Here is a 25,727-nt window from a genome sequence, read left to right as displayed (position 1 = left end):
TAAAACACTATAGCTGATTATATAACACTTGAAATGTCTATCTTTGTTTAACCTTTTTGAGCTTAAATTTGTTCCTTCTCACTTTTGTTATTTTCACTTGCTTTGGCAAAGTAAACATATCTTTCACATGCCAATGAAAGCCATTTCATTTGAAATTGAATTGAAAGAGAGCGAGTGTGAGAGCGAGACAGACAGACAGAGAGGGGGTATTGAAGAGAGAGAGAGAGACGGAGAGTAGAGAGAGGAGGGGGAAGAGAGAGAGCGACTCCTGAAGCAGGCCCGGGTACAGTGCACGCTGACCAGGTCACTAGGTGCACTGTGTTTCCTCCGACACATTGGTGCGGCTGGCTTCCGGGTTGGATGCGCGCTGTGTTAAGAAGCAGTGCGGCTTGGTTGGGTTGTGTTTCGGAGGATGCATGACTCTCGACCTTCGTCTCTCCCGAGCCCATACGGGAGTTGTAGCGATGAGACAAGACAGTCTCATCGCTTTATTTAAAAAATTATAATAATAAAAAAAGAGAGAGAGACAAAGAGGGGGAGGAGAGAGAGCAGAGAGAGTAGATGGAGAGGTGGGATTAAAGAGATAGACGGAGAGTAGAGAGAGGAGAGGGAGGAGAGAGAGAGCAGAGAGAGTAGATAGAGAGGGGGGATTAAAGAGATAGATGGAGAGTAGAGAGAGGAAGGGGGAGAGAGAGCGAGCAGAGAGAGTAGATAGAGAGTGGGGGATTAAAGAGATAGACGGAGAGTAGAGAGAGGAGGGGGAGAGAGAGAGCGAGCAGAGCGAGTAGATAGAGAGGGGGGATTAAAGAGATAGACGGAGAGTAGAGAGAGGAAGGGGGAGAGAGAGCGAGCAGAGAGAGTAGATAGAGAGTGGGGGATTAAAGAGATAGACGGAGAGTAGAGAGAGGAGGGGGGAGAGAGAGCGAGCAGAGCGAGTAGATAGAGAGGGGGGATTAAAGAGAGCGAGACGGAGAGTAGAGAGGGGAGGGGGGAGGAGAGAGAGAGCGAGCAGAGAGAGTAGATAGAGGGGGGATTAAAGAGAGAGCGACAGAGAGTAGAGAGAGGAGGGGGGAGGAGAGAGAGAGCAGAGAGAGTAGATAGAGAGGGGGGATTAAAGAGAGCGAGATGGAGGGTAGAGAGGGGAGGGGGGAGGAGAGAGAGAGCGAGCAAAGAGAGTAGATAGAGGGGGGATTAAAGAGAGAGCAACAGAGAGTAGAGAGAGGAGGGGGGAGGAGAGAGAGAGCGAGCAGAGAGTGTAGATAGAGAGGGGGGATTAAAGAGAGAGACGGAGTTGAGAGAGGAGGGGGGAGGAGAGAAAGTTAAGAGAGGGAGAGATGTAAATAAGACCTCAAAGTGCTTCGTTTTGAGAAATTCTATTAAAACAATGACTCATCAACACATGCTACATAATATTGTGTTGCTGCAATGAGATGCAGTAATTCATTTCGTCTGCCAAACCCACATAACAAACCCACATAACAATTTGTTATGATGATACACTATCGTCAGTTAGTGTGTTGCATAAATATAAACACAACATGTAAAGTGTTGGTCCCATGTTTCATTTCATGAGCTGAAATAAAAGATCCCAACGTCATTTTAAAGAATTTGGCAGTACATCCAACCGGCCTCCAACCGCATACCACAGTACGGCGTTGTGTGGGCGAGCGGTTTGCTGATGTCAACGTTGTGAACAGAGTGCCCAATGGTGGCGGTGGGTTTATAGTATGGGCAGGCATAAGCTACAGATAACAAACACGTTTGCATTTTATCGATGGCAATTTGAATTCACAGAGGTATCGTGACGATATCCTGAAGGCCATTTCCGTGACATTCATCCGCCACCATCACCTCATGTTTCAGCATGATAATGTGTCACGCTAATTCTAACTTCTTATCCACACCCCTACCTTTTTTTAAACCCCCTAAGGTCGCGAACATCTAATTAGCATAATAAAAACATCTCCATAAAAATCTGTCAGTTTAAGCAAAGATATCTGTTGTTTTACATTGGATCCTGCGGTGAAAGGTGGCAAAGATAAACTCAGCAAACGTCCCCTTTTCAGGACCCAGGCTTTCAAAGATAATTAGTCAAAATCTAAATAACTTCACAGATCTTCTTTGTAAAAGGTTTAAACACTGTTTCCCATGCTTGTTCAATGAACCATAAACAATTAATGAACATGCACCTGTGGAACGGTCATTAAGACACTAACAGCTTACAGACGGTAGCCAATTAAGGTCACAGTTATGAAAACTTAGGACACTAAACAGGCCTTTCTACTGACTCTGACAAACACCATAAGAAAGATGCCCAGGGTCCCTGCTCATCTGCGTGAACTTGCCTTAGGCATGCTGCAAGGAGGCAGGGAGACAGGACGGACAGCTGATCATCCTCGGAGTGGCAGACCATGTGTAACAACACCTGCACAGGATCGGTACATCCGAGCATCACACCTACGGGACAGGTACAGGATGGCAACAACAACTTCCTGAGTTACACCAGGAATGCACAATCCCTCCATCAGTGCTCAGACTGTCCGCAATAGGCTGAGAGAGGCTGGACTGAGGGCTTGTAGGGCTGTTATAAGGCAGGTCCTCACCAAACATCACCAGCAACAACGTCGCCCATGGGCACAAACCCACCGTCGCTGGACCAGACAGGACCGTCAAAAAGTGCTCTTCACTGACAAGTTGCTGTTTTGTCTCACCAGGGGTGATGGTCGGATTTGCGTTTATCATCGAAGGAATGAGCGCTACACGAGGCCTATACTATGGAGCGGGATCGATTTAGAGGTGGAGGGTCCGTCATGGTATGGGGTGGTGTGTCACGGCATCATCGGACTAAGCTTGTTGTCATTGCAGACAATCTCAACGCTGTGCGTTACAGGGAAGACATCCTCCTCCCTCATGTGGTACCCTTCCTGCAGGATCATCCTGACATGACCTTCCAGCATGACAATGACACCAGCCATGCTGCTCGTTCTGTGTGTGATTTCCTGCCATACAGGAATGTCAGTGTCCTGCCATGGCCAGCGAAGAGCCCGGATCTCAATCCCATTGAGCACATCTGGGACCTGTTGGATCGGAGGGTGAGGGCTAGGGCCATTCCCCCCAGAAATGTCCGGGAACTTGCAGGTGCCTTGGTGGAAGAGTGGGTTAACATCTCACAGCAAGAACTGGCAAATCTGGTGCAGTCCATGACTAGGAGTTGCACTGCAGTACTTAATGCAGCTGGTGGCCACACCAGATACTGACTGTTACTTTTGATTTTGACCCCCCATTTGTTCAGAGACACATTATTCCATTCATGTTAGTCACATGTCTGTGGAACTTGTTCAGTTTATGTCTCAGTTGTTGAATCTTGTGTTCATACAAATATTTACACGTTAAGTTTGCTGAAAATAAATGCAGTTGACAGCGAGAGGACGTTTCTTTTTTTGCTGAGTTTAGAGCGGTGTTGGTTAGACCATGGGACATCCTGAAAATCGGTCTTCTCACTAAACCGTCTATAGCGTCCGAACGGTTTGGCCTACAAAACTACCATAACCCATTTATGGATCTGTTGTTCCATGTAGTGAAGTGAATATGATATGCAATGCGTTTGCATGGGCTAATAGCAGTAAGGCCCAATTTATTTTTCAAAACATTTTTGGGGGGATATATATTGTTTTTGAAACTTCAAGGGGTCTTAACATTTTAAAATAAATAGCTAAATGATCATTTGGTATAACTTTCTTAAAACAATTCCATATAGCTTAGCAAAACATGTTGATGACGGTAGTATGATAAACCAAAGAAAATATACATTTTCATACATTTTTGACACACTAATATTAATGGAGCAAATCTCAAAATTGATAGGTTGATGCAAAAATCTGCCTGTGGTGCCTGGCCTTAATACAGATCATCAAAACTCTGCTTTCACACACAATTGCATAGCCTATAGAAATGGTGCACAATGACTGGCCTTATAAGAACACTTATTTAATTTCATGCATCAAACAGCTATTTGAGGAGCTGGCTCACGCTGTGACAGTTGATATTCAGCTCAAACTCTGAATGCTCTCCAACCCTGTTCCTGAAGATCTACCCTCCTGAAGGTTTTCACTCCAAACTCAGATGTTACTAACCTGATTCCTCTTATTAACCAACTAATTACTAGCCTCACATCCAAAATGTACCAAATGGCTGTAGCTGTGTTTGAAACAAGATCTCATTTGCATTGATTTCAAAGAGATAAGAGGGACAGTAGAGCGCTGACCACCAGGCAATTAGCGACTTGAGGGCAGTTAGCAAGTTTGGTAGGCTACTGACAACCATCAGCTGTAGTGGAGCAGGTCGGGAGCTTCAAGTTCCTCGGTGTAAACATCACTAAGGAATATACATGGTCCACACACACCAACACAGTTGTGAATGAGGCTGAAAAAGACTTGGCATGGGCTTTAAGATCCTCACACATTTCTACAGCTACACCATTGAGAGAATCTTGACCTGATGCATCACCACTTGGTACGGCAACTGCTCAGCATCCGACTGCAAGGTGCGACAGAAGGTAGTGCGTACGGCCCAGTACATCACCGGGGCTGAGCTCCCTGCCATCCAGGACCTATATACCAGGCGGTGTCAGAGGAAGGCCCAAAACCCTGTCAAATACTCCAGCCACCCAAGTCACAGACTGTTCTCTCTGCTACCCCCTGCAAGCGGTACCGATGCACCAAGTCTGGAACCAGCAGAACCCTGAACAGCTTCTACCCCCAAGCCATAAGACTACCAAATAGCTACCTGGACTATCTGCATTGACCCTCTTTGCACTAACTCTTTTGCCTCATCACATACGCTGCTACTACTTATTATCTATCCAGTTGCCTAGTCACTTTACCCTTAACTATATATACATATCTACCTCAATTTCCTTGTACCCCTGCACATCGATTCAGTATTGGTACCCTGTGTACAATATATAGCCAAATTATTGTTACTCATTGTGTATTTATTCTGTTTGTTTCTATAGTTCTCTCTCTGCACTGATGGTAAGGACCCATAAGTAAGCATTTCACTATTAGTCTACACCTGTTGTTTTACGAAGCATATGACAAATAACATTTGATTTGATTAATTTGAAGAGTGCCATTTTGGAGAAGCCCAGTTACAGTGACTCAACGGTCACTTGTAATTACACTGCAGGCCTGACTGCTGGTGTGCTGGTAACGCGGTCACCGTAACAGCCCTAGTCAGGGCAGTTATCTGTTGTTAGCCACAACGCTACCTCCCTGAGGAGGAGGCAGCACGTAGAAACATTCTCTACCTACACGGAGAATGAATAAGTCTTATTTTTATGAGGAGACCACAGAATCTGGTCCACTGTGACTGAGCTGCTGCGAGCCAAGCTCAGCTCTCCCAGTCATCACCGTTGCAGTTTGGAGATAGGCCACCGACCAACAGGATGAAATCTGGTTATCATCACCACACAGCAAATCTTGTCCTATTTTGAGGCGAGAGACCAAAAATTATGATGAGGGTGCTGCTAGCGACAGTAGTTTCATTCAACATGAACAAACTTAGAAAGAAAGACGAAGTATCTTTCTGAAATTGGATGATAAACATTTTTTAGATGTCATTTAGCCAAATGTATTCGAACACTCTATTACAGTATGTTGTAATACAGCCACACAAAAAGCCCGTCCTATAGACATTCTCCTATCTTCAGCTATCGAAACGGTTGCCCTCGAAAATAGAGGCCATCTGCTATAAAACCTCCAGCAGACAAGGACAAATACGGAAAGTGAAAAGGCCCATCTACGGGTCTGAAGAAATCCCTGGGATGAAAAATGGCTCTTGTGTAATTTGGATTCTGTAAAGCATAGCTCATCTGCAGTTCACTCAGCCAACGAATGGTGCAGTATGGCACTGAAAAAAAATGGGCATATTGTTCCTTGTTCACAATTTGTCCTGATAAAAAAAAAGTCCTTGAGCACACATACTTGCACACTCTCTCTCACACACACACACTCACTCTCTCTCACACACACACTCACTCTCTCTCACACACACTCACTCTCTCTCACACACACTCACACTCTCTCTCACACACACTCACTCTCTCTCACACACAAACTCACTCTCTCTCTCACACACTCACTCTCTCTCTCACACACTCACTCTCTCTCTCACACACTCACTCACTCTTACACACAGACCAGAGATTAACAGATGAGACAATCCACTGCTCTTTTGAAACATTTATAGCTATGATACACATAAAAAAGACAAATGGATGAGTTTAATATTTTTCTCTCAAGCCTTACATGCTTTGTGCACATGGTAATTTCCTTTCTCAAACAGAAATGTATTTCCTAAAAAGCTCTCTATTCATTCACATAGTTAGTTTCCAAACGGCCACATCACACCAGAGAGTAGCATATTCCTGATACCTTTCTCTGGAGACTTGTTCTTTCTATTCTCCCAGAAAGATCAAATAACAGACAGTTCATTTTCTTTCTGATTCATAGATCTAATGAGGCAAGCTTATTTGACTTGCAAAGCATACAATTAGTCAAACAAAATGAAACATGCAAGAAAGTATTTATTGCTGGTTTACATGTACAGTATATGTCTGGAGAAGACTGAAATGCTCACATCTGATAGTGAGAACCCAAATACTGACACCACTGGCACTTGCATCATGTTCAGCTGGAGAAGCAGCCGATGTCTGACACAGCTTGCCTTTAATCTCAGGATAACACTGGGGAAATAGCCTCGTTTTAAACACTGCCTTGAATATTTAATTTACAGATAAAACGATCTGCATAGATGACGTCCTTTCCCAGCTGAACGACGAGGGGAAACAAAAGGAATTCCGACCAGAGTTAAGCGTGCATAAACATTTTTAATGCACTTTTCTCTCTTACCGTATTCTGACCTTGAATTTAAGCATGAGAATAGCGTGATATTCACCCAATATTCATTTGGGGTATAGATTTAAGAAATAAAGGTGTGTGGGAGATGTGTTTACGTAGGGCTGTCCCCGACTAAAAAAAAATCTTGGTCGACCAAGAGTCATCTGGTCTTTTGACCAATTGATTGGTCAAAGTGTTAAAACGTGTATTTTGTCATATATAGACACACCCTATCTATGTGTTTGAATAAAATCATATGTATGTAGGCTACTGAGTGATGCTTAAAGCATGGCAATTAAAAACTAAGACACAAATTACTAAAGAGGAAACCAGAGATCAATGTAGCCTAACCAGAAGAAAAAAACCTGTTCCCGACCTTCCTCCTCTTCGCAGATTCTGCTATTAAGCTCATGAAGTTGCCAGCAATAGGCTACACCAGCGGTCGGCAACCTTTTCCATTTGGAGTGCCAAGTTATCGTACCGTATCGTTATTCTACTAATCTGCATGCCAGTTATGATTTTCATATGCACATTTTCGTGGAACAGTTTCAATATTATTTATAATATAGTCTTCATACAGTATCTCAAAATCATGAGGTCAATCAAAATTCTATCTAAATGAAAACACAAACCTAAAAAGTAACTTCTATTGCCATTGCCAATATGTAAAAATAGCCTACATAAAGCCAACAAATTAAAATATTGCAGCCCACAGGTAGAAAATATCCTAATAAAAATAAACCTATAAATCATATGCCTGTCTTCAAGGAACTTGAAACATTGTATCAACTTTTAACTTGGTTGTGCTAGCAAACTTGCTACATTGTATCGACTATTAACTTGGCTGTGCTAGCAAACTTGCAACATTTTATCACTTGGTTGTGCTAGCAAACTTGCAACATTGTATCAAATATTAACTTGATTGTGCTAGAAAACTTGCAACATTGTATCAAATATTCTGGAGCCTCAGAGTTTCTCTGCCAGTGAGCTCTGGAAAGACACAGCCGTAGGCTATTTTCACAAAGGATAAGAAGTAATCAAGTAGGCCTATTTTATGACATTCCCACGGGATCAGAGCATGACATTTTTTTCCACTTTCATGCAGAGTGGTTATCGAAAGGAGCGAGCTGTAAAGATTTTTCGAATAGGCTACGTTGAGGAACTATTGTCATTCGCAATGGACGTAAAAACAGAGCCAGAACCAACGGCAGCCAGTTGGTGCATGGTGTTTCCTCCGACACATTGGTGCTGGTTTCCGGGTTAAGCGAGCAGTGTGTCAAGAAGCAGTGCGGCTTGGCAGGGTCGTGTTTCGGAGGACGCATGGCTCTCGACCTTCACCTCTCCCGAGACTGTGTGGGAGTTGCAGCGATGGGACAATACTGTAACTACCAATTGGATATCACAAAAATTGGGGAGAAAAGGGTAAAAGTTTTTAAAAAGTATAATATTGAAACTACACTATTGAAATAGTGCCATTGTAAATTAGGAACAAAGTCATTGGCATTTCACCAACTTTTCTAGCATTTACGCACAATTTATGTGAGGTTAGTTTTATCTGATAACGGATCAATAGAATAAAATTATTATGTAGAAACTGATTATACCTTTTGAGTTGTGCTATTATTTTTATGTAGTTCTTAAATATAGTCCTACGTACAGTTGAAGTCAGAAGTTTGCATAGCCAAATACATTTGAACTCAGTTTTTCACAATTCCTGACACCTAATCCTAGTAAAAATTCCCTGTCTTAGGTCAGTTAGGATCACCACATTATTTTAAGAATGTCAGAATAATAGTAGAGCAAATTATTTATATACGTTTTTATTTCTTTCATCACATTCAATTAGTATTTGGTAGAATTGCCTTTAAATTCTTTAACTTGGGTCAAACGTTTCGGGTAGCCATCCACAAGCTTCCCACAATAAGTTGGGTGAATTTTGGCCCATTTCTCCTGACAGAGCTAGTGTAACTGAGTCAGGTGTGTAGGCTTCCTTGCTCACACACACTTTTTCCGTTCTGCCCACACATTTTCTATAGTATTGAGGTCAGGGCTTTGTGATGGGCACACCAATACCTTGACTTTGTTGTCCTTTGACACAACTTTAGAAGTATGCTTGAGGCCATTGTCCATTTGGAAGACCCATTTGCGACCAAGCTTTAACTTTCTGACTGATGTCTTAAATACATTTTGATGCCATCTATTTGTGAAGTGCACCAGTCCCTCCTGCAGCAAAGCACCGTTGGGATGGTGTTCTAGGATAAAGGACTAATTTTACTGTGGACATAGATACTTTTGTACCTGTTTCCTCCAGCATCTTCACAAGGTTCATTGCTGTTGTTCTGGGATTGATTTGAACTTTTCTCAACAAAGTACGTTCATCTCTAGGAGACAGAATGTGTCTCCTTCCTGAACTGTATGACGGCTGCGTGGTCCCATGGTGTTTATACTTGCGTTCTATTGTTTGTACAGATGAATGTGGTACCTTCAGGCATTTGGAAATTGCTCCCAAATTGCTCCCATTGTTTTCTGAGGTCTTGGCTGATTTCTTTTGATTTTCCCATGATGTCAAGCAAAGATGCACTGAGTTTGAAGGTAGGCCTTGAAATACATCCACAGGTACACCTACAATTGGCTCAAATTATGCCAATTAGACTATTGGAAGCTTATGAAGCCATGACATCATTTTCTGGAATTTTCCAAGCTGTTTAAAGGTACAGTCAACTTAGTGTATGTAAACTTCTGACTGGAATTGTGATACAGTGAAGTTAAATAATCTGTCTGTAAACAATTGTTGGAAAAATGACTTGTGTATTGTGTTTTTTGTGTATTTGTATTGTGCACAAAGTAGATGTCCTAACTGACTTGTTAACAAGACATTTGTGGAGTGGTTGAGAAACAAGTTTAATTGACTCCAACCTAAGTGTATGTAAACTTCTGAATTCAACAGTAGGCGTGTATCGCCCTCATCAACACAGAACAGCAATGTATACTTCCAAACATTACACTAGTAGATTAGGATGTGCTCACATGACTGCGGAACTTATACAAAACAGGGAAATGCTGCATGCATTAATCAGATTTTTCTTAAGATCCAACATGTGATTATCACTTGTACAATAGCTGACAATAGGCATAGTTTTGCTATAGGAAACCAGTATGCTCTCTGGGGTACCTGTGAATGCACAGAGCAGCTAAGCCTAATGAAACTCTGCAGCAGAACCCAATAGTGAGGCATTCTCCAATGGATCCTGTTACTAATGGGGTGAGGGATGTCATGGGGATTGTCTTTTGATCAAAGCATCTGTCCACAGATATTTAATGCAAGCTGACAGGGTTGTTTCAATAATTTTGTCCACAAATATGTTGAGGAAATCCTTGTTTCCAGTCAACATCCATTTTCTCCTCGTAAAACCACATGTTTGGGAACACATGATGACCACAAAACCCAACATAATCTACACCCAGTCCCACCAGCTGGACTGCTCTGAAATCAGAGAAGGAATGTGACCAATGCAATGAAAAGTTTTTTTCAGACGCAATGACTACAGCAGGCACACGGCATTATGACACCCATTGATCTCTCTATATAGAAAGAGATTTTGAAGATTTGCAAAAGAGCTTCCATATATATATATATATATATATATATTAGTACCAGTCAAAAGTGTGGACACACCTACTCATTCAAGGATTTTTCTTTATTTGTACTATTTTCTACATTGTAGAATAATAGTTATTCTGCCCTTGAGTTGCGTTCCCATGCAAAACTAAAGACATCAAAACTATGTATAATAACACACATGGAATCGTGTAGTAACCAGAAAAGTGTTAAACAAATCAAAATATATTTTACATTTCAGATTCTTCAAAGTAGCGATCCTTTGCCTTGATGACAGCTTTGCACACTCTTGACATTCTCTCAACCAGCTTCACCTGGAATACTTTTCCAACAGTCTTGAAGGAGTTCCCACATATGCTGAGCACTTGTTGGCTGCGTTTCCTTCACTCTGCGGTCCAACTCATCCAAACCATCTCAATTGGGTTGAGGTCAGGTAATTGTGGAGGCCAGGTCATCTGATGCAGCACTGTTGAAAAACAAATAATAGTCCCACTAAGAGCAAACCAGATGGGATGGCGAATCGCTGCAGAATTATGCGGTAGCCATGCTGGTTAGGTGTACCTAGAATTTTAAATAAATCACTGACAGTGTCACCAGCAAGCACCCCCCATACCACCTTCTCCATGATTCACGGTGGGAACCACACATGCAGAGATCATCCATTCACCCACTCTGCGCTCACAAAGACACAGCGGTTGGAACCAAAAATCTCTCATCAGAACAAAGAACAGATTTCAACGGTCTAATGTCCATTGCTAGAGTTTCTTGGCCCAAGCAAGTCTCTTCTTCTTATTGGTCCTTTAGTAGTGGTTTCATTGCAGCAATTCGACCATGAAGGCCTGATTCACATAATCTCCTCTGATCAGTTGATGTTGAGATGTGTCTGTTACTTGAACTCTGTGAAACATTTATTTGGGCTGCAATCTGAGGTGCAGTTAACTCTAATGAACTTCTCCTCTGCAGCAAAGGTAACTCTAGGTTTTCCTTTCCTGTTGCGGTCCTCACGAGAGCCAGTTTCATCATAGAGCTTGATGATTTTTGCAACTGCACTTGAAGAAACGTTAAAAGTTCTTTTCCGGATTGACTGAACTTCATGTCTTATAGTGATGTTGGACTGTCGTTTCTCTTTGCTTATTTGAGCTGTTCTTGCCATAATATTGTCACGCCCTGACCTTAGTTATCTTTATTATTTTGGTTAGGTCAGGGTGTGACGAGGGTGGTATGTGTGTTTTTGTCTTGTCTATGGGGTTTTGGTAGTGTCTAGGTAAATGTAGGTCTATGGTGGCCTGAATTGGTTCCCAATCAGAGACAGCTGTTTATCGTTGTCTCTGATTGGGGATCCTATTTAGGTTGCCATTTTACATTTTGGTTTTGTGGGTTATTGTCTATGTGTAGTTGCATGTCAGCACTAAACTGACTTGCCAAGTTAAATAAAGGTTAAATAAAATGTTTTAAAAAAAACTACAGATAGGCTCAAAAGAATTTCCACAAAATAAACTTTAAACAAGGCACATGTTAATTCAAATCAAATCAAATGTTATTTGTCACATACACATGGTTAGCAGATGTTAATGCGAGTGTAGCAAAATGCTTGTGCTACTAGTTCCGACAATGCAGTAATATCCAACGAGTAATCTAGCTAACAATTCCCATGATCTTTTTGGCCTTCCTGTGACATAGGGTGGTGTAGGTGTCCTGGAGGGCAGGTAGTTTGCCCCCGGTGATGCGTTGTGCAGACTTCACTACCCTCTGGAGAGCCTTACGGTTGTGGGCGGAGCAGTTGCCGTACCAGGTGGTGATACAGCCCGACAGGATGCTCTCGATTGTGCATCTGTAAAAGGTTGTGAGTGTTTTTGGTGACAAGCTGAATTTCTTCAGCCTCCTGAGGTTGAAGAGGCGCTGCTGCACCTTCTTCACTACGCTGTCTGTGTGGGTGGACCATTTCAGTTTGTCCGTGATGTGTACGCCGAGAAACCTAAAACTTTCCAACCTCTCAACTACTGTCGATGTGGATAGGTGGGTGCTCCCTCTGCTGTTTCCTGAAGTCCACGATCACCTCCTTGGTATTGTTGACGTTGGGTGTGAGATTATTTTCCTGACACCACACTCCGAGGGCCCTCACCTCCTCCCTGTAGGCCGTCTCGTCGTTGTTGGTAATCAAACCTACCACTGTAGTGTCGTCTGCAAACTTGATGATTGAGTTTGAGGTGTGCATGGCCACGCAGTTGTGGGTGAACAAGGAGTACAGGAGAGGGCTGAGAACGCACCCTTGTGGGGCCCCAGTGTTGAGGATCAGTGGGATGGAGATGTTGTTACCTACCCTCACCACCTGCGGGCGGCCCGTCAAGAAGTCCAGGACCCAGTTGAACAGGACGGGGTCGAGACCCAGGGTCACAAGCTTGATGACGAGTTTGGAAGGTACTATGGTGTTAAATGCTGAGCTGTAGTAGATGAACAGCATTCTCACATAGGTATTCCTCTTGTCCAGATGGGTTAGGGCAGTGTGCAGTGTGATTGCATCGGCTGTGGACCTATTGGGGCGGTAAGCAAATTGGAGTGAGTCTAGGGTGTCAGGTAGGGTGGAGGTGATATGGTCCTTGACTAGTCTCTCAAAGCACTTCATGATGACGGAAGTGAGTGCTACGGGGCGGTCGTCATTTAGCTCAGTTACCTAAGCCTTCCTGGGAACAGGAACAATGGTGGCCCTCTTGAAGCATGTGAGGACAGCAGACTGGGATAAGGATTGATTGAATATGTCCGTAAACACACCAGCCAGCTAGTCTGTACATGCTCTGAGGACGCGGCTGGGGATGCCGTCTGGGCCTGCAGCCTTGCGAGGGTTGACACATTTAAATGTTTTGCTCACGTCGGCTGCAGTGAAGGAGAGCCCGCAGGTTTTGGTAGCGGGCCGTGTCAGTGGCACTGTATTGTCCTCAAAGCGAGCAACGCAGTTGTTTAGTCTGTCTGGGAGCAAGAAATCCTGGTCCGCGACGGGGCTGGTTTTCCTTTTATAGTCCGTGATTGACTGTAGACCCTTGACCCAAATTATTCTATATGTGTTATTTCATAGTTTTAATGTCTTCATTATTATTCTACAATGTAGAAAATAGTACAAATAAAGAAATACCCTGGAAGTAGGTGTGTCCAACCTTTGAGTGGCACTGTATATATACACATATTCAGCAACTCTCCTACAAAAGTTCACATTTTTGTTCAAAATGATGGTGAAAAAGTAATTTATTTCAGGTGAATTATGGTAATATTTGAGTAACAGGCTCACAACTACTGTTTTCACTACGTCTTTATTAAAAAACAAATGTTTCTGGTCTGCCTTCAATCTGGTGACAGATTAGGTAAATACATTTTTCAAAGGCTCAGCCTACAGTCCATCAGGAATATATTCTTAATGTATTTGGGATAATGTTCCAGCAAGGAAGGGCTCATTGCCATTTCTTCTAACAGCTTTGACTATTCAACCCTTACCTTTCCCCACACCTAGGGACATGAATGGATTCCAGGATTCTATCAACTGTGGTCACATATCACAAAGGATATAAGATGACTTATTTGTATTTGCTTAACCCTGTGTCCCTGTGTGGTGAAACCGGCCACAAAAATTTGTCCAAGAGCAAACATCCATTATAAATCCATTTAGCAGAGGTTCCAGTGGTGGGGTGGAATAGCATTGGAAAAAGACCTTGCTAAATCACACACACACACACCCCTCCATCCCTCCCTCCCCCCCTCCCCATCCCTCCCCCATCCCTCCCTCCCCCATCCCATCCATTCATCCCTCCCTCCCCACCCCCCCCCATCCCTCCCTCCCTCCCCCCATTCCTCCCTCCCTCCCTCCCCATCCCTCCCTCCCCCTGATTGCACCTTCATCTGTTTATTATTAGATACATTATCAAATTGCATGTCATTTATCTGCCTTTCTTCTAAGCAGTCAAGCTAAGACTTAGACACGCTGCGGAGTGAACAAAGCAGAGAATCCAGATAGGGAAGATTCACTTCTTCTGTCAAAAAGTCATTGTCTGCCAGATACAAAGACAATTACAACCATCATAATTATCCATTTAGTACTGCCGAGTGTTGCTTCATATTCTGCATCTGGTGCTTTTGTCTTTCATTCAGATCCATCTCAAATTATACGTGACTCAAGGTTACATTTGTGAAAACAAGAGTCAAATGGTGAACACCAAGATTGATATTTCTCTGAGCGACAGAGACATATGAAGCCTAAAGGCACAGTCATCCTATTTCCAGACAGAGACATATGAAGCCTAAAGGCACAGTCATCCTATTTCCAGACAGAGACATATGAAGCCTAAAGGCACAGTCATCCTATTTCCAGACAGAGACATATGAAGCCTAAAGGCACAGTCATAGGCACAGTCATCCTATTTCCAGACAGAGACATATGAAGCTTAAAGGGAAGGCACAGTCATCCTATTTCCCAGACAGAGACATATGAAGCCTAAAGGCACAGTCATCCTATTTCCAGACAGAGACATATGAAGCCTAAAGGCACAGTCATCCTATTTCCAGACAGAGACATATGAAGCCTAAAGGCACAGTCATCCTATTTCCCAGACAGAGACAAATGAAGCTTAAAGGGACAGTCATCCTATTTCCCAGACAGAGACATATGAAGCCTAAAAGGCACAGTCATCCTATTTCCAGACAGAGACATATGAAGTTAAAAGGGAAGGCACAGTCATCCTATTTCCAGACAGAGACATATGAAGTTAAAAGGGAAGGCACAGTCATCCTATTTCCAGACAGAGACATATGAAGCCTAAAGGCACAGTCATCCTATTTCCAGACAGAGACATATGAAGCCTAAAGGCACAGTCATCCTATTTCCCAGACAGAGACATATGAGGCTTAAAGGGACAGTCATCCTATTTCCAGACAGAGACATATGAAGCTTAAAGGGAATGCACAGTCATCCTATTTCCAGACAGAGATATATGAAGCCTAAAGGCACAGTCATCCTATTTCCAGACAGAGACATATGAAGCTTAAAGGGAATGCACAGTCATCTTATTTCCAGACAGAGACATATGAAGTTAAAAGGGACAGTCATCCTATTTCCAGATAGAGACATATGAAGCTTAAAGGGAATGCACAGTCATCCTATTTCCAGACAGAGACATATGAAGCTTAAAGGGACAGTCATCCTATTTCCAGACAGAGACATATGAAGCTTAAAGGGAATGCACAGTCATCCTATTTCCCAGATAAATAGTCTTAGAGTGACAAAAAACGTCACCCATAATATTGTTTCCCGATAAAAATTCACCTGAATTTGAGAAAATGAAACCTCTCTCTCATCTTTGACTATCAGAGAGGCTGTTTGATTTGAGAGCAGAATGTATGAAATATGATCCATAATGGAAGTTGAAGTTGAAATGGTGCTGGAATAGTGGAGGCAGTTCCTATTTTCTTTGTGACTTGAGGTAACTCTCTGTGGTTCTAAATCAATAGTTGTTTAGCGGTCTGAAAATGTTGGAAACATTAACTTACTCGACCATGCTGTAGGTCAGGCAACTGTTTGTTACATGCAAAATGCTTTGTGGACTTCACCGTACAGAGGCTGTTATCTGGTTTTGTGATGAAACACAGGTGTGGTTGAAAATATTCTGTCACTGTGTCTTCTTATTGTGTCAGCCTCAGGCCTATATATCACGGTGGCAAGGCATTTGAATTAAGAGGATGTAGGGCAAACAACGCAATTATCACAACACAGGTTGTAATATGGCTTTTTATTATTTTTAAGGGGGGGCTTGGCTACCCTAGTGATTTTACCCACGCACCGCTACTGGCTAGATAGAAGTTTGTTTTGCTCGGCAGCATTCTCGGCATGGATGATGGTGAGCCAACCCCTATTCGGAGGGAGACCTGTGATTCAGGGCAAAGAAGGATTCCCATTGGTGTATGCACATTTATGAACTGGTGACGTGACTCGTTCGACCAATAGGCTGCTCCCCCTGAACTCGTTCATTTGACCGAGGCGTTTTCACACTGGGTTTTATAGATGAGCCAACAGTTGTCATTTTTCAGACGTTATTGATTGTACTTTCACCTGGCATCCTCCACACATGACATGATGAATAACGCGAGTTTGACTGTGCCTGACCTTTAATAAAACCCTGTTGCATTAGGTCCCTACTGACGGACTTCATTAGCTGCTGTGGTGTTGAGGCAATTAATTAGATCAATGTTTAAACAAATGTAAGGAAAGGACACACAATTAATCAACAATATATTCACTATTTCAATTCCCTTTAGTGCAGTGCCTTTGCAGAAGAGGAAAATCTTTTAGCCAGTTTGTGAGGTCTAATTCTCAGCCAGTCCTTCAGTGGTGTGCTGCTGGGAGTTTCTTCCCTTCCTCTGCTATATTTTATTCATGAGGACATCTCCACAAAGGACAGGAAATGTTGTTGGTTAGAAATGTCATGAATAGTGAGGTTGTGGCTGTCTCCGGTTACCCCGGTGAAACAAATCACACAAATTAAAAATAAATTAGCAAATAAAAATCAGTGTGGTGACATACGGCCTCCAGAGAGAACAACACTAGTCAATATCACAACGAAGCCAAATAATTGAAGAGAAAACTGTGAGTCAAGGACAATGGGTGGTCTTGTTGTGTGCACTGCAGTAGTCGAGCAGGAAGGAAAATCGCTTACTATCCATCGGTTTCAACCACCTGTCAACACAAAAAAAATGATAATGTCACGTGGGGTGTAAAATAGAGAGGGCCACATTCATCACCACAGCAGGTGACGGATGTTCCAACGACATAGGCTGATCGAGACATCAATTCTCTAGGACAGCCCAACAAAAACCTCTTAAAAAAAAAAAGTTTTTTACAAAATTTGGCATTTCAAAACATTATTCAAATGAAAAGGACAATTCCCTATACAAAAATTCAAAGGCACCTCAAAGACATGTAATTATAACCAGCCAGAACACAAACTGAGTCTATGGAATTATAACCAGCCATTACACAAACTGAGTCTATGGAATTATAACCAGCCATTACACAAACTGAGTCTATGGAATTATAACCAGCCATTACACAAACTGAGTCTATGGAATTATAACCAGCCATTACACAAACTGAGTCTATGGAATTATAACCAGCCATTACACAAACTGAGTCTATGGAATTATAACCAGCCATTACACAAACTGAGTCTATGGAATTATAACCAGCCATTACACAAACTGAGTCTATGGAATTATAACCAGCCATTACACAAACTGAGTCTATGGAATTATAACCAGCCATTACACAAACTGAGTCTATGTAATTATAACCAGCCATTACACAAACTGAGTCTATGGAATTATAACCAGCCATTACACAAACTGAGTCTATGTAATTATAACCAGCCATTACACAAACTGAGTCTATGGAATTATAACCAGCCAGTACACAAACTGAGTCTATGGAATTATAACCAGCCATTACACAAACTGAGTCTATGGAATTATAACCAGCCATTACACAAACTGAGTCTATGGAATTATAACCAGCCATTACACAAACTGAGTCTATGGAATTATAACCAGCCAGTACACAAACTGAGTCTATGTAATTATAACCAGCCATTACACAAACTGAGTCTATGGAATTATAACCAGCCATTACACAAACTGAGTCTATGGAATTATAACCAGCCAGTACACAAACTGAGTCTATGGAATTATAACCAGCCATTACACAAACTGAGTCTATGGAATTATAACCAGCCATTACACAAACTGAGTCTATGGAATTATAACCAGCCATTACACAAACTGAGTCTATGGAATTATAACCAGCCATTACACAAACTGAGTCTATGGAATTATAACCAGCCATTACACAAACTGAGTCTATGGAATTATAACCAGCCATTACACAAACTGAGTCTATGGAATTATAACCAGCCATTACACAAACTGAGTCTATGTAATTATAACCAGCCATTACACAAACTGAGTCTATGGAATTATAACCAGCCATTACACAAACTGAGTCTATGGAATTATAACCAGCCATTACACAAACTGAGTCTATGGAATTATAACCAGCCATTACACAAACTGAGTCTATGGAATTATAACCAGCCATTACACAAACTGAGTCTATGGAATTATAACCAGCCATTACACAAACTGAGAGTATATTCTCATTGACGAGATTTAAGGAGAATTTTGAGAGATTCTCAAGAGGTATCGAGAGAGACGTAACTGTAATGTAAGCTGGCGTTTTCCTTACATGTAGAACGCTACCTCTGGAGGTCACGCGTGACACTCTCTGTACCTTTAAGACAGGGTGTTATTCCCCACCTTGGCTGCTCTGAGCCACCGTCCAGGCAGGATGCATGCAGCAAGAAGCTGATTAACTCACCAGGGGAATTATCAACATTATCAACTTCAGTCACAATTTTGCATTTGCCTCATATAATGACTTGTACAGTATAATGAGATATTGATGGTTTTTGTTTTAAGGTAACTTTAATACGCTGAAATTGTACTTTTATATTCATATGAGAGGGGTAAACATTCACGTTTACAGCCGCATGGGGAAAAACAAGATTAAGTCATGACAGAGGTGGGGGTGTTCGTTTAATTTAGGGGTTAGTTAAATTAGCATTATTTAAAGACCCCCCCCCCCCTCCTCCCCCCAAGTTTTCCCTTCTTGGATTTAGGGGGACTCACGTCTCATTCAGGGGGTCTGAGACCACCCTTGTGCCCCCCGTAATTTGCACTCTGTACTAAAACTTTGGTTGGTGAACGCAGCATATGTTCAGTGAGGAGTAATAAGGTGTGGACTGACAGATGTTCATCAGTTAGCTTCCTCAATGCTTCAGATATTTCATCCTATCAACAAAAAAATATACATATATAATCTCATCTAATCTTACTTCACATGACTACTCAGTTTTTCTATTACTGGATCAAATCAAATGTAATTATAAAGCCCATTTTACATCAGCAGATGTCACAAAGTGCTTATACAGAAACCCAGCCTAAAACCCCAAAGAGCATGCAACGCTGATGTGGAAGTACGGTGGCTAGGAAAAACTCAATAGAAAGGCAGGAACCTAAGAAGAAACCTAGAGAGGAACCAGGCTTTGAGGGGTTGCCAGACCTTCTTCTGGCTGTGCCGGGTGGAGAATAGAAGAGTGCATGTTCTTACTGGCGTACAATATGAACAAAGTTTTTTGTAAAACCCCTGGAGTGAAATGATTCACATGCATGCCATAATTCATAACGCAGCTTAAATAAAGGATGTCTGCCTCCTGTTTCCATCATTCATAGACTGAGCCATTCTTGTTGTTTTTTCATGCAGGGGTCAGCATGGATTTCTCCTGCAATGGGAACAAATGGATTTGACACTGTCCACTCAGTGGAACCAATATAATCCATGATGTATTGCTTCTATTTTAATTACATGATTAAGAAAAACGCCTTTAACCATTTTGCTTGAATTCAGCCGACAGATTAGCACATTTAAACATTTGTCATTTCTACTGTCTGATTCATGTTAAAACAGCGGTAGGCATATGTTCGATGTGCAGACAGGTGGCATAGATAAAAGCCTCTGAAAATGATCTTCAATGCTGTAATGTTTAATCTGATACGTTTTAACCACTGGCTTTAGTCTGGAAATGTTTTGGTGTCTAATATGTTATGTGTGTGATAACTGCATCATGACCTTTACGATTAATCAATCTCTCGTGTCTGAGCTGTTGAATTGCGACTCCACTTTGTCTCTGTGACGTTTTGCCTGTTTGATTGCCTTACGGAGGGAATAACTACACTGTTTTGTATTCAACCATATTCCCAGTCACGTTGCCATGGTTAAATGCGATGGTTTGCGCTTTTAGATTAGCGCGAATGCTTCCATCTATCCACGGTTTCTGGTTTGGGTGGGTTTTAATAGTCACAGTGGGTTCAATCAATCTTTAAAAGGTACAGCACCTTTCCCACTCAGCCCTTTTCTTAATAGTTTGAAATGCTGAAATTAAGCCGTGCTTATTTAAGCAGTGAATTCTACTAGGTTCACTGAATATTTGACATTTTGTTCTACGTGAAATAACTCAGTCATTTGTCATTCGCTTGGCCCATTTGTTTCCCGCCCAAGGCAAGAAAAGAGAAAGTGCAAACTTGCTAGTCTTACCAACTGACAGACAAATAAAACAAACAACATTTTCTTTGCATAAATAAATTACTGAAAGCAGGTTCCCGCAGGGGTATATCATTTGGGTTGGGTTGGCCGTGGGGGTTGGCTACGAACTCCTTAATAGCCATATATCTCTCCTCACCTCTCCACCTGATAGCTGATGTGTGGTCAATGCTCTGGTACAAAAATGGTCACCGTGCATCACCCAGGTGGGTGCTACATGTTGGTGGTGGGTGAGGTGAGTTTCCCCCTACTATGTAAAGCGCTTTGAGTACCTCAGTTGGAAGAAAAGTGCTATATAAATCCAATCAATTATTATTATTACATTAACACATGCAAAACCACATAACTGAACTGATTTGTAGTGCCACTCAACCACAGCCGTCTGGTGGCGCCTTAATTGGGGCGGCAGGATTGCCTAGTGCTTAGAGCGTTGGACCAGTAACCGGAAGGTTGCAAGTTCAAACCCCCGAGCTGACCCCCGAGCTGCCCCTGAACAGGCAGATAACCCACTGTTCCTAGGCCGTCATTGAAAATAAGAATTTGTTCTTAACTGACTTGCCTAGTTAAATAAAAGAAAAAAAATTATCAAAACAAATGGGTCAGGACGGGTGGATAGCAATGGCTGGAATGTGATCCCAGTATGAATCACAGTTTCCATGTATACTCCATTCCAGCTATTATGAGCCAGCCTCTTGTGCTCAACATACTAATGGTTTACAGTGCATCTGCCAAGCTTTATCTAAGCCCTTTGATATGCTAACGTTACTAGCTAAACATTTCATTTAACAGTATTTTTTTAATTATTAACTTTTAATTTGGCATGAACACAATCAGTCATGATGTTTTCATCTTCTTGTCAAGTAAATCACTTCAAAGAAACTAGGCTACCTGTGGATGTTCGTCTACTCTAACAATTGCACCTCCGCTAAGCTGATCCTCAACACGGGCGCCTGCTCAGCCCCCTCCTGTACTCCCTGTTCACCCATTACTGAGTGGCCACACACGTCTCCAACTCAATCATAAAGTTTGCAGTCGATTCAACAGAGGTAGGCCTGATTACCAACAACGACGAGACAGCCTATAGGGAGGATGTGAGGGCCCTGGCGGAGTGGTGCCAGGAAAATAACCTCTCCTTCAACAAAACCAAGGAGCTGATGAACTTTAGAGCGAGCATGCCCCCATCCAGTTGAGACGGTGAAAAGATTCAAGATCCTCGACGCAATGACAACCTGAAATGGTCAATCCACACAAACAGAGGTGCACTTGCTGTACTCACTTCATACAGTATGTACAGTTGAAGTCAGAAGTTTACATACGCCTTAGCCAAATACATTTAAACTCAGTTTTTCACAATTCCTGACATTTAATCCTAGTAAAAATTCCCTGTGTTAGAACAGTTAGGATCACCACTTTATTTTAAGAATGGGAAATGTCAGAATAATAGTAGAGAGAATGATTTATTTCGCCATTTATTTCTTTCATCACATTCCCAGTGGGTCAGAAGTTTACATATACAAACTCCAATACCTTGACTTTGTTGTCCTTAAGCCACTTTGGAAGTATGCTTGGGGTCATTGTCCATTTGGAAGACCCATTTCCGACCAAGTTTTAACTTCCTCACTGATGTCTTGAGATGTTGCTGCAATATATCCACACAATTTTTCCTCCCTAATGATGCCATCTATTTTGTGAAGTGCACCAGACCCTCCTGCAGCAAAGCACCCCCACAACATGATGCTGCCACCCCCGTGCGTCACGGTTGGGATGGTGTTCTTCGGCTTGCAAGCCTCTCCCTTTTTTCTCCAAACACAACGATGGTCATTATGGCCAAATAGTTCAATTTTTGTTTCATCAGACCAGAGGACATTTCTCCAAAAAGTACGATCTTTGTCCCCATGTGCAGTTGCAAACCGTAGTCTGGCTTTTTTATGGCGGTTTTGTAGCAGTGGCTTCATCCTTGCTGAGCGGCCTTTCAGGTTATGTCGATATAGGACTCGTTTTACTGTGGATAGAGATACTTTTGTACCCGTTTCCTCCAGCATCTTCACAAGGTCCTTTGCTGTTGTTCTGGGATTGATTTACACTTTTCGCACCAAAGTTCGTTCATCTCTAGGCGACAGAACGCGTCTCCTTCCTGAGCAGTATGGCGGCTGCATGGTCCCATGGTGTTTATACTTGCGTACTATTGTTTGTACAGATGAATGTGGTACCTTCAGGCATTTGGAAATTGCTCACAAGGATGAACCAGACTTGTGGAGGTCTACATTTGTTTTTGCTGAGCTCTTGGCTGATTTCTTTTGATTTTCCCATGATGTCAAGCAAAGAGGCTCTGAGTTTGAAGGTAGGCCTTGAAATACATCCACAGGTCCTCCTCCAATTGACTCAAATGATGTCAACTTAGTGTATGTAAACTTCTAACACATTGGAATTGTGATACAGTGAATTATAAGTGAAATAATCTGTCTGTAAACAATTGTTGGAAAAATTACTTGTCATGCACAAAGTAGATGTCCTAACCGACTTGCCAAAACTATAGTTTGTTAACAAGAAATTTGTGGAGTGGTTGAAAAACAAGTTTTAATGACTTGTGTATGTAAACTTAAGTGTAAACCTATGTGTATGACAACCTAAGTGTATGTAAACTTACGACTTCAACTGTATATACTCTATACTAGTCAAGGCTGATCCTACTGTAGTATAACTACTGCTGTGCATAACTTTTGTATCCATAATGTCTATACACACACACACCATCATATACACACAGCTATTCTGAGAAGAGATGGATATTTAAGCATTACATATTTAGCTAGCTTGACTGAATGAATGGAAGCAGAATCACAGTTGCATTGAATGAACATCTGTTTTGGACTGCTCAAGGCCGTGCTACCAGAGTCCCTCCTCTAACCCCCCACACACTGAAGATAAATGAAGGTCAGGCTGAGGGTAATGTGAATGACTGCCCTCTTGTCCAAGTTCTGTCAGGAGTTCCTATGCACGGTGTCAAAGAGTGAAATTTCCTGCTGGTGGAGTTCTATCAACGAGGAGGTGCTGAGGGAAAAATCGTTGCTATCGGGAGCTCAGCTTCCAGCTGAAAAAAGATTTTTCAGTCCTTGGTTGAATTAGCTTTTCACCTCTCCGGTATCTCGTCTAGTCAGTGGAGCAGACACTGTTGGGCTGGATAGATGCCACTGGAATCAAGATGAATATCTTTACGTACCCCTATACGGGTTGGAAAATGGCAGATTTGGACAATGATAAGCACCTACATTGTGGCTGTACAGTAATATGCTGTAATGATGTCAGAGCTCTGGCTCTGCGCTTCACAGCTCTGTATGGGTTTTGACTGACAGCCGTTGTGAACTTGAACACCACGCGTGACAGGAAGTTGCCCTTATCCCTCTAGCTAATTGGGCAACTTTTGCAAATGTTTTAATGTCCGAGTGAGGGAAATGCTGTAACTTACGAGAATTCTATGTATAAGATGAGATGTTGAGGGTTATAATAAATACTGCTTTGATGTCATACAAGCAAGCAAAAACACCCGAGAGTCCAAATGTGCACATAAAACTCATGTAATACACAGTGACAAAGTTTATAATCACGGTGTTTGATGTAGAGTTACAAAATGACATGGCGTCATACCCTGGGTTGTCCTGAACAGAATGAGCCTGTTTGTTGTATTGTGAAGAACGTTTGTCGTGGCATCTGAATGCACTCCAGTCTGCGTAGTAAAATGACCATCTGCTTCTCTGAATTGCCTTGTGAAAGCCTAACACTAAGATTCTATTTTATCATTTAGTTAGTCATGTTGGCAATAAAACAAGCTTTCAAATGATGCCCACCTGACCCATATTCCGATTTATAATGGACCGTTTAGGATTGCGTATTTTGGATTGCGTAGACAACAACAGTAATTGTGTAAAGGTGGGGATGCAGGGCTATGTTCCAAACAAAACAACAACTGTACATGTGTGCTTGTTCTAGTTCCTCAACGCCATAGCTAGGAGAGCTTAAAAAAAATAAAAAACGTATAGTTGAAGACTCTTCTTTGAGTCATAAAAGTGCATTGAAATGACTTAGGAACTGTGCCCACTTTGCAGAGGTTTATAGCCACTTGGAAACCCCAGTTAGACCCTCACTCAAACCTTTGTCGTTTTTGTGTCTTATGTTGCACCTACCCCAAATTTTCCAATAATATTATTTTAATGTTACTGAATGTATCAAGACTATTTTCAGATTTCGTTATCAACAAATGCAGCAAAAAGTACAGTAAATGTCAAAAGCACATCAAATCAACAGTGTCATGTTTGGATTCAGTCTTGTGTCAGGTCAACTGTTTTGTCCAAACCTTTAATCTCATAATTTTCTAATCTCATAATAATCTCCAAACTGTTAATTGCTACCATGGTTATGCATATGCTTTCCATATTTCTTCTGTAAAACACATTTTAATTTAGCCCTATCCATATAGGCCAATTTCCCACAAGTGTAAGGGGTTCCATGCAAGTTCCATGTCGGTCAGGGCTTTTGTGATCTATTTTCACTCAAAACCCTGTAGTCACCAGCTTCTCCCTTCTATTCACAGCAACTGGAATAGCTGGTTTTCATGTGAGTTTGATGTACATTACTACACTGTGGTCCTATTCGTGGATGGAAAAGAATGATGTATGATAATCCTACATTGGTTTGTGAGCTCGTATGCAAACTAAATGGATTTCACCATCACAGCAGAAACCATCAATGCTAGTGTTATTACAGATAGCAGTTAATTATTTGAGCAGTTTATTATTTAAAAAAAAAAATCTAAACTACTTAAAGAACAACGAGAAGCTCAGGGGACATCTGGCAGACATGCAATCACTACTGTAAGCTCTGAAAGCAGGATCGATATCTCTTTGTGGTTGGACCTTGAGCTAATTGAAAATCTTTGAGCCTATAATGAATATGAAATGTCAGAGAGCCAAAAGATATGAAACTGACATTTACTCTACACCCTGGGAACAATCCTCCATTTGAGAGT

At 41.9% G+C, this 25,727-nt stretch overlaps 1 protein-coding gene across 2 annotated transcripts in view; it reads right to left on the bottom strand.

Annotated features, from left to right (window-relative positions):
- Positions 1 to 25,727, bottom strand: part of LOC110501901 (glypican-6) — a 161,780-nt gene that overhangs the window by 66,289 nt on the left and 69,764 nt on the right. Inside the window, exon 5 of one of the 2 annotated variants that reach the window (XM_090216246.1) lies at positions 16,793 to 17,230. The exons of the other annotated variant lie outside the window; for it this stretch is intronic. Coding sequence (XP_090072372.1) covers positions 17,223 to 17,230 — 8 coding nt within the window. The 3' untranslated portion in view covers positions 16,793 to 17,222. Of the gene's footprint in view, positions 1 to 16,792; positions 17,231 to 25,727 lie in introns of those variants that run through there. 2 annotated transcript variants of the gene reach the window in all.

Source organism: Oncorhynchus mykiss, chromosome 22, assembly GCF_057628025.1.
Source record: "Oncorhynchus mykiss isolate SJ-2025 chromosome 22, ASM5762802v1, whole genome shotgun sequence".
In the NCBI taxonomy this organism is placed as follows: Eukaryota; Metazoa; Chordata; class Actinopteri; order Salmoniformes; family Salmonidae; genus Oncorhynchus; species Oncorhynchus mykiss.
Note: the sequence above shows the minus strand (reverse complement) of the source record. Positions and strands in the feature narration are given on the sequence as shown.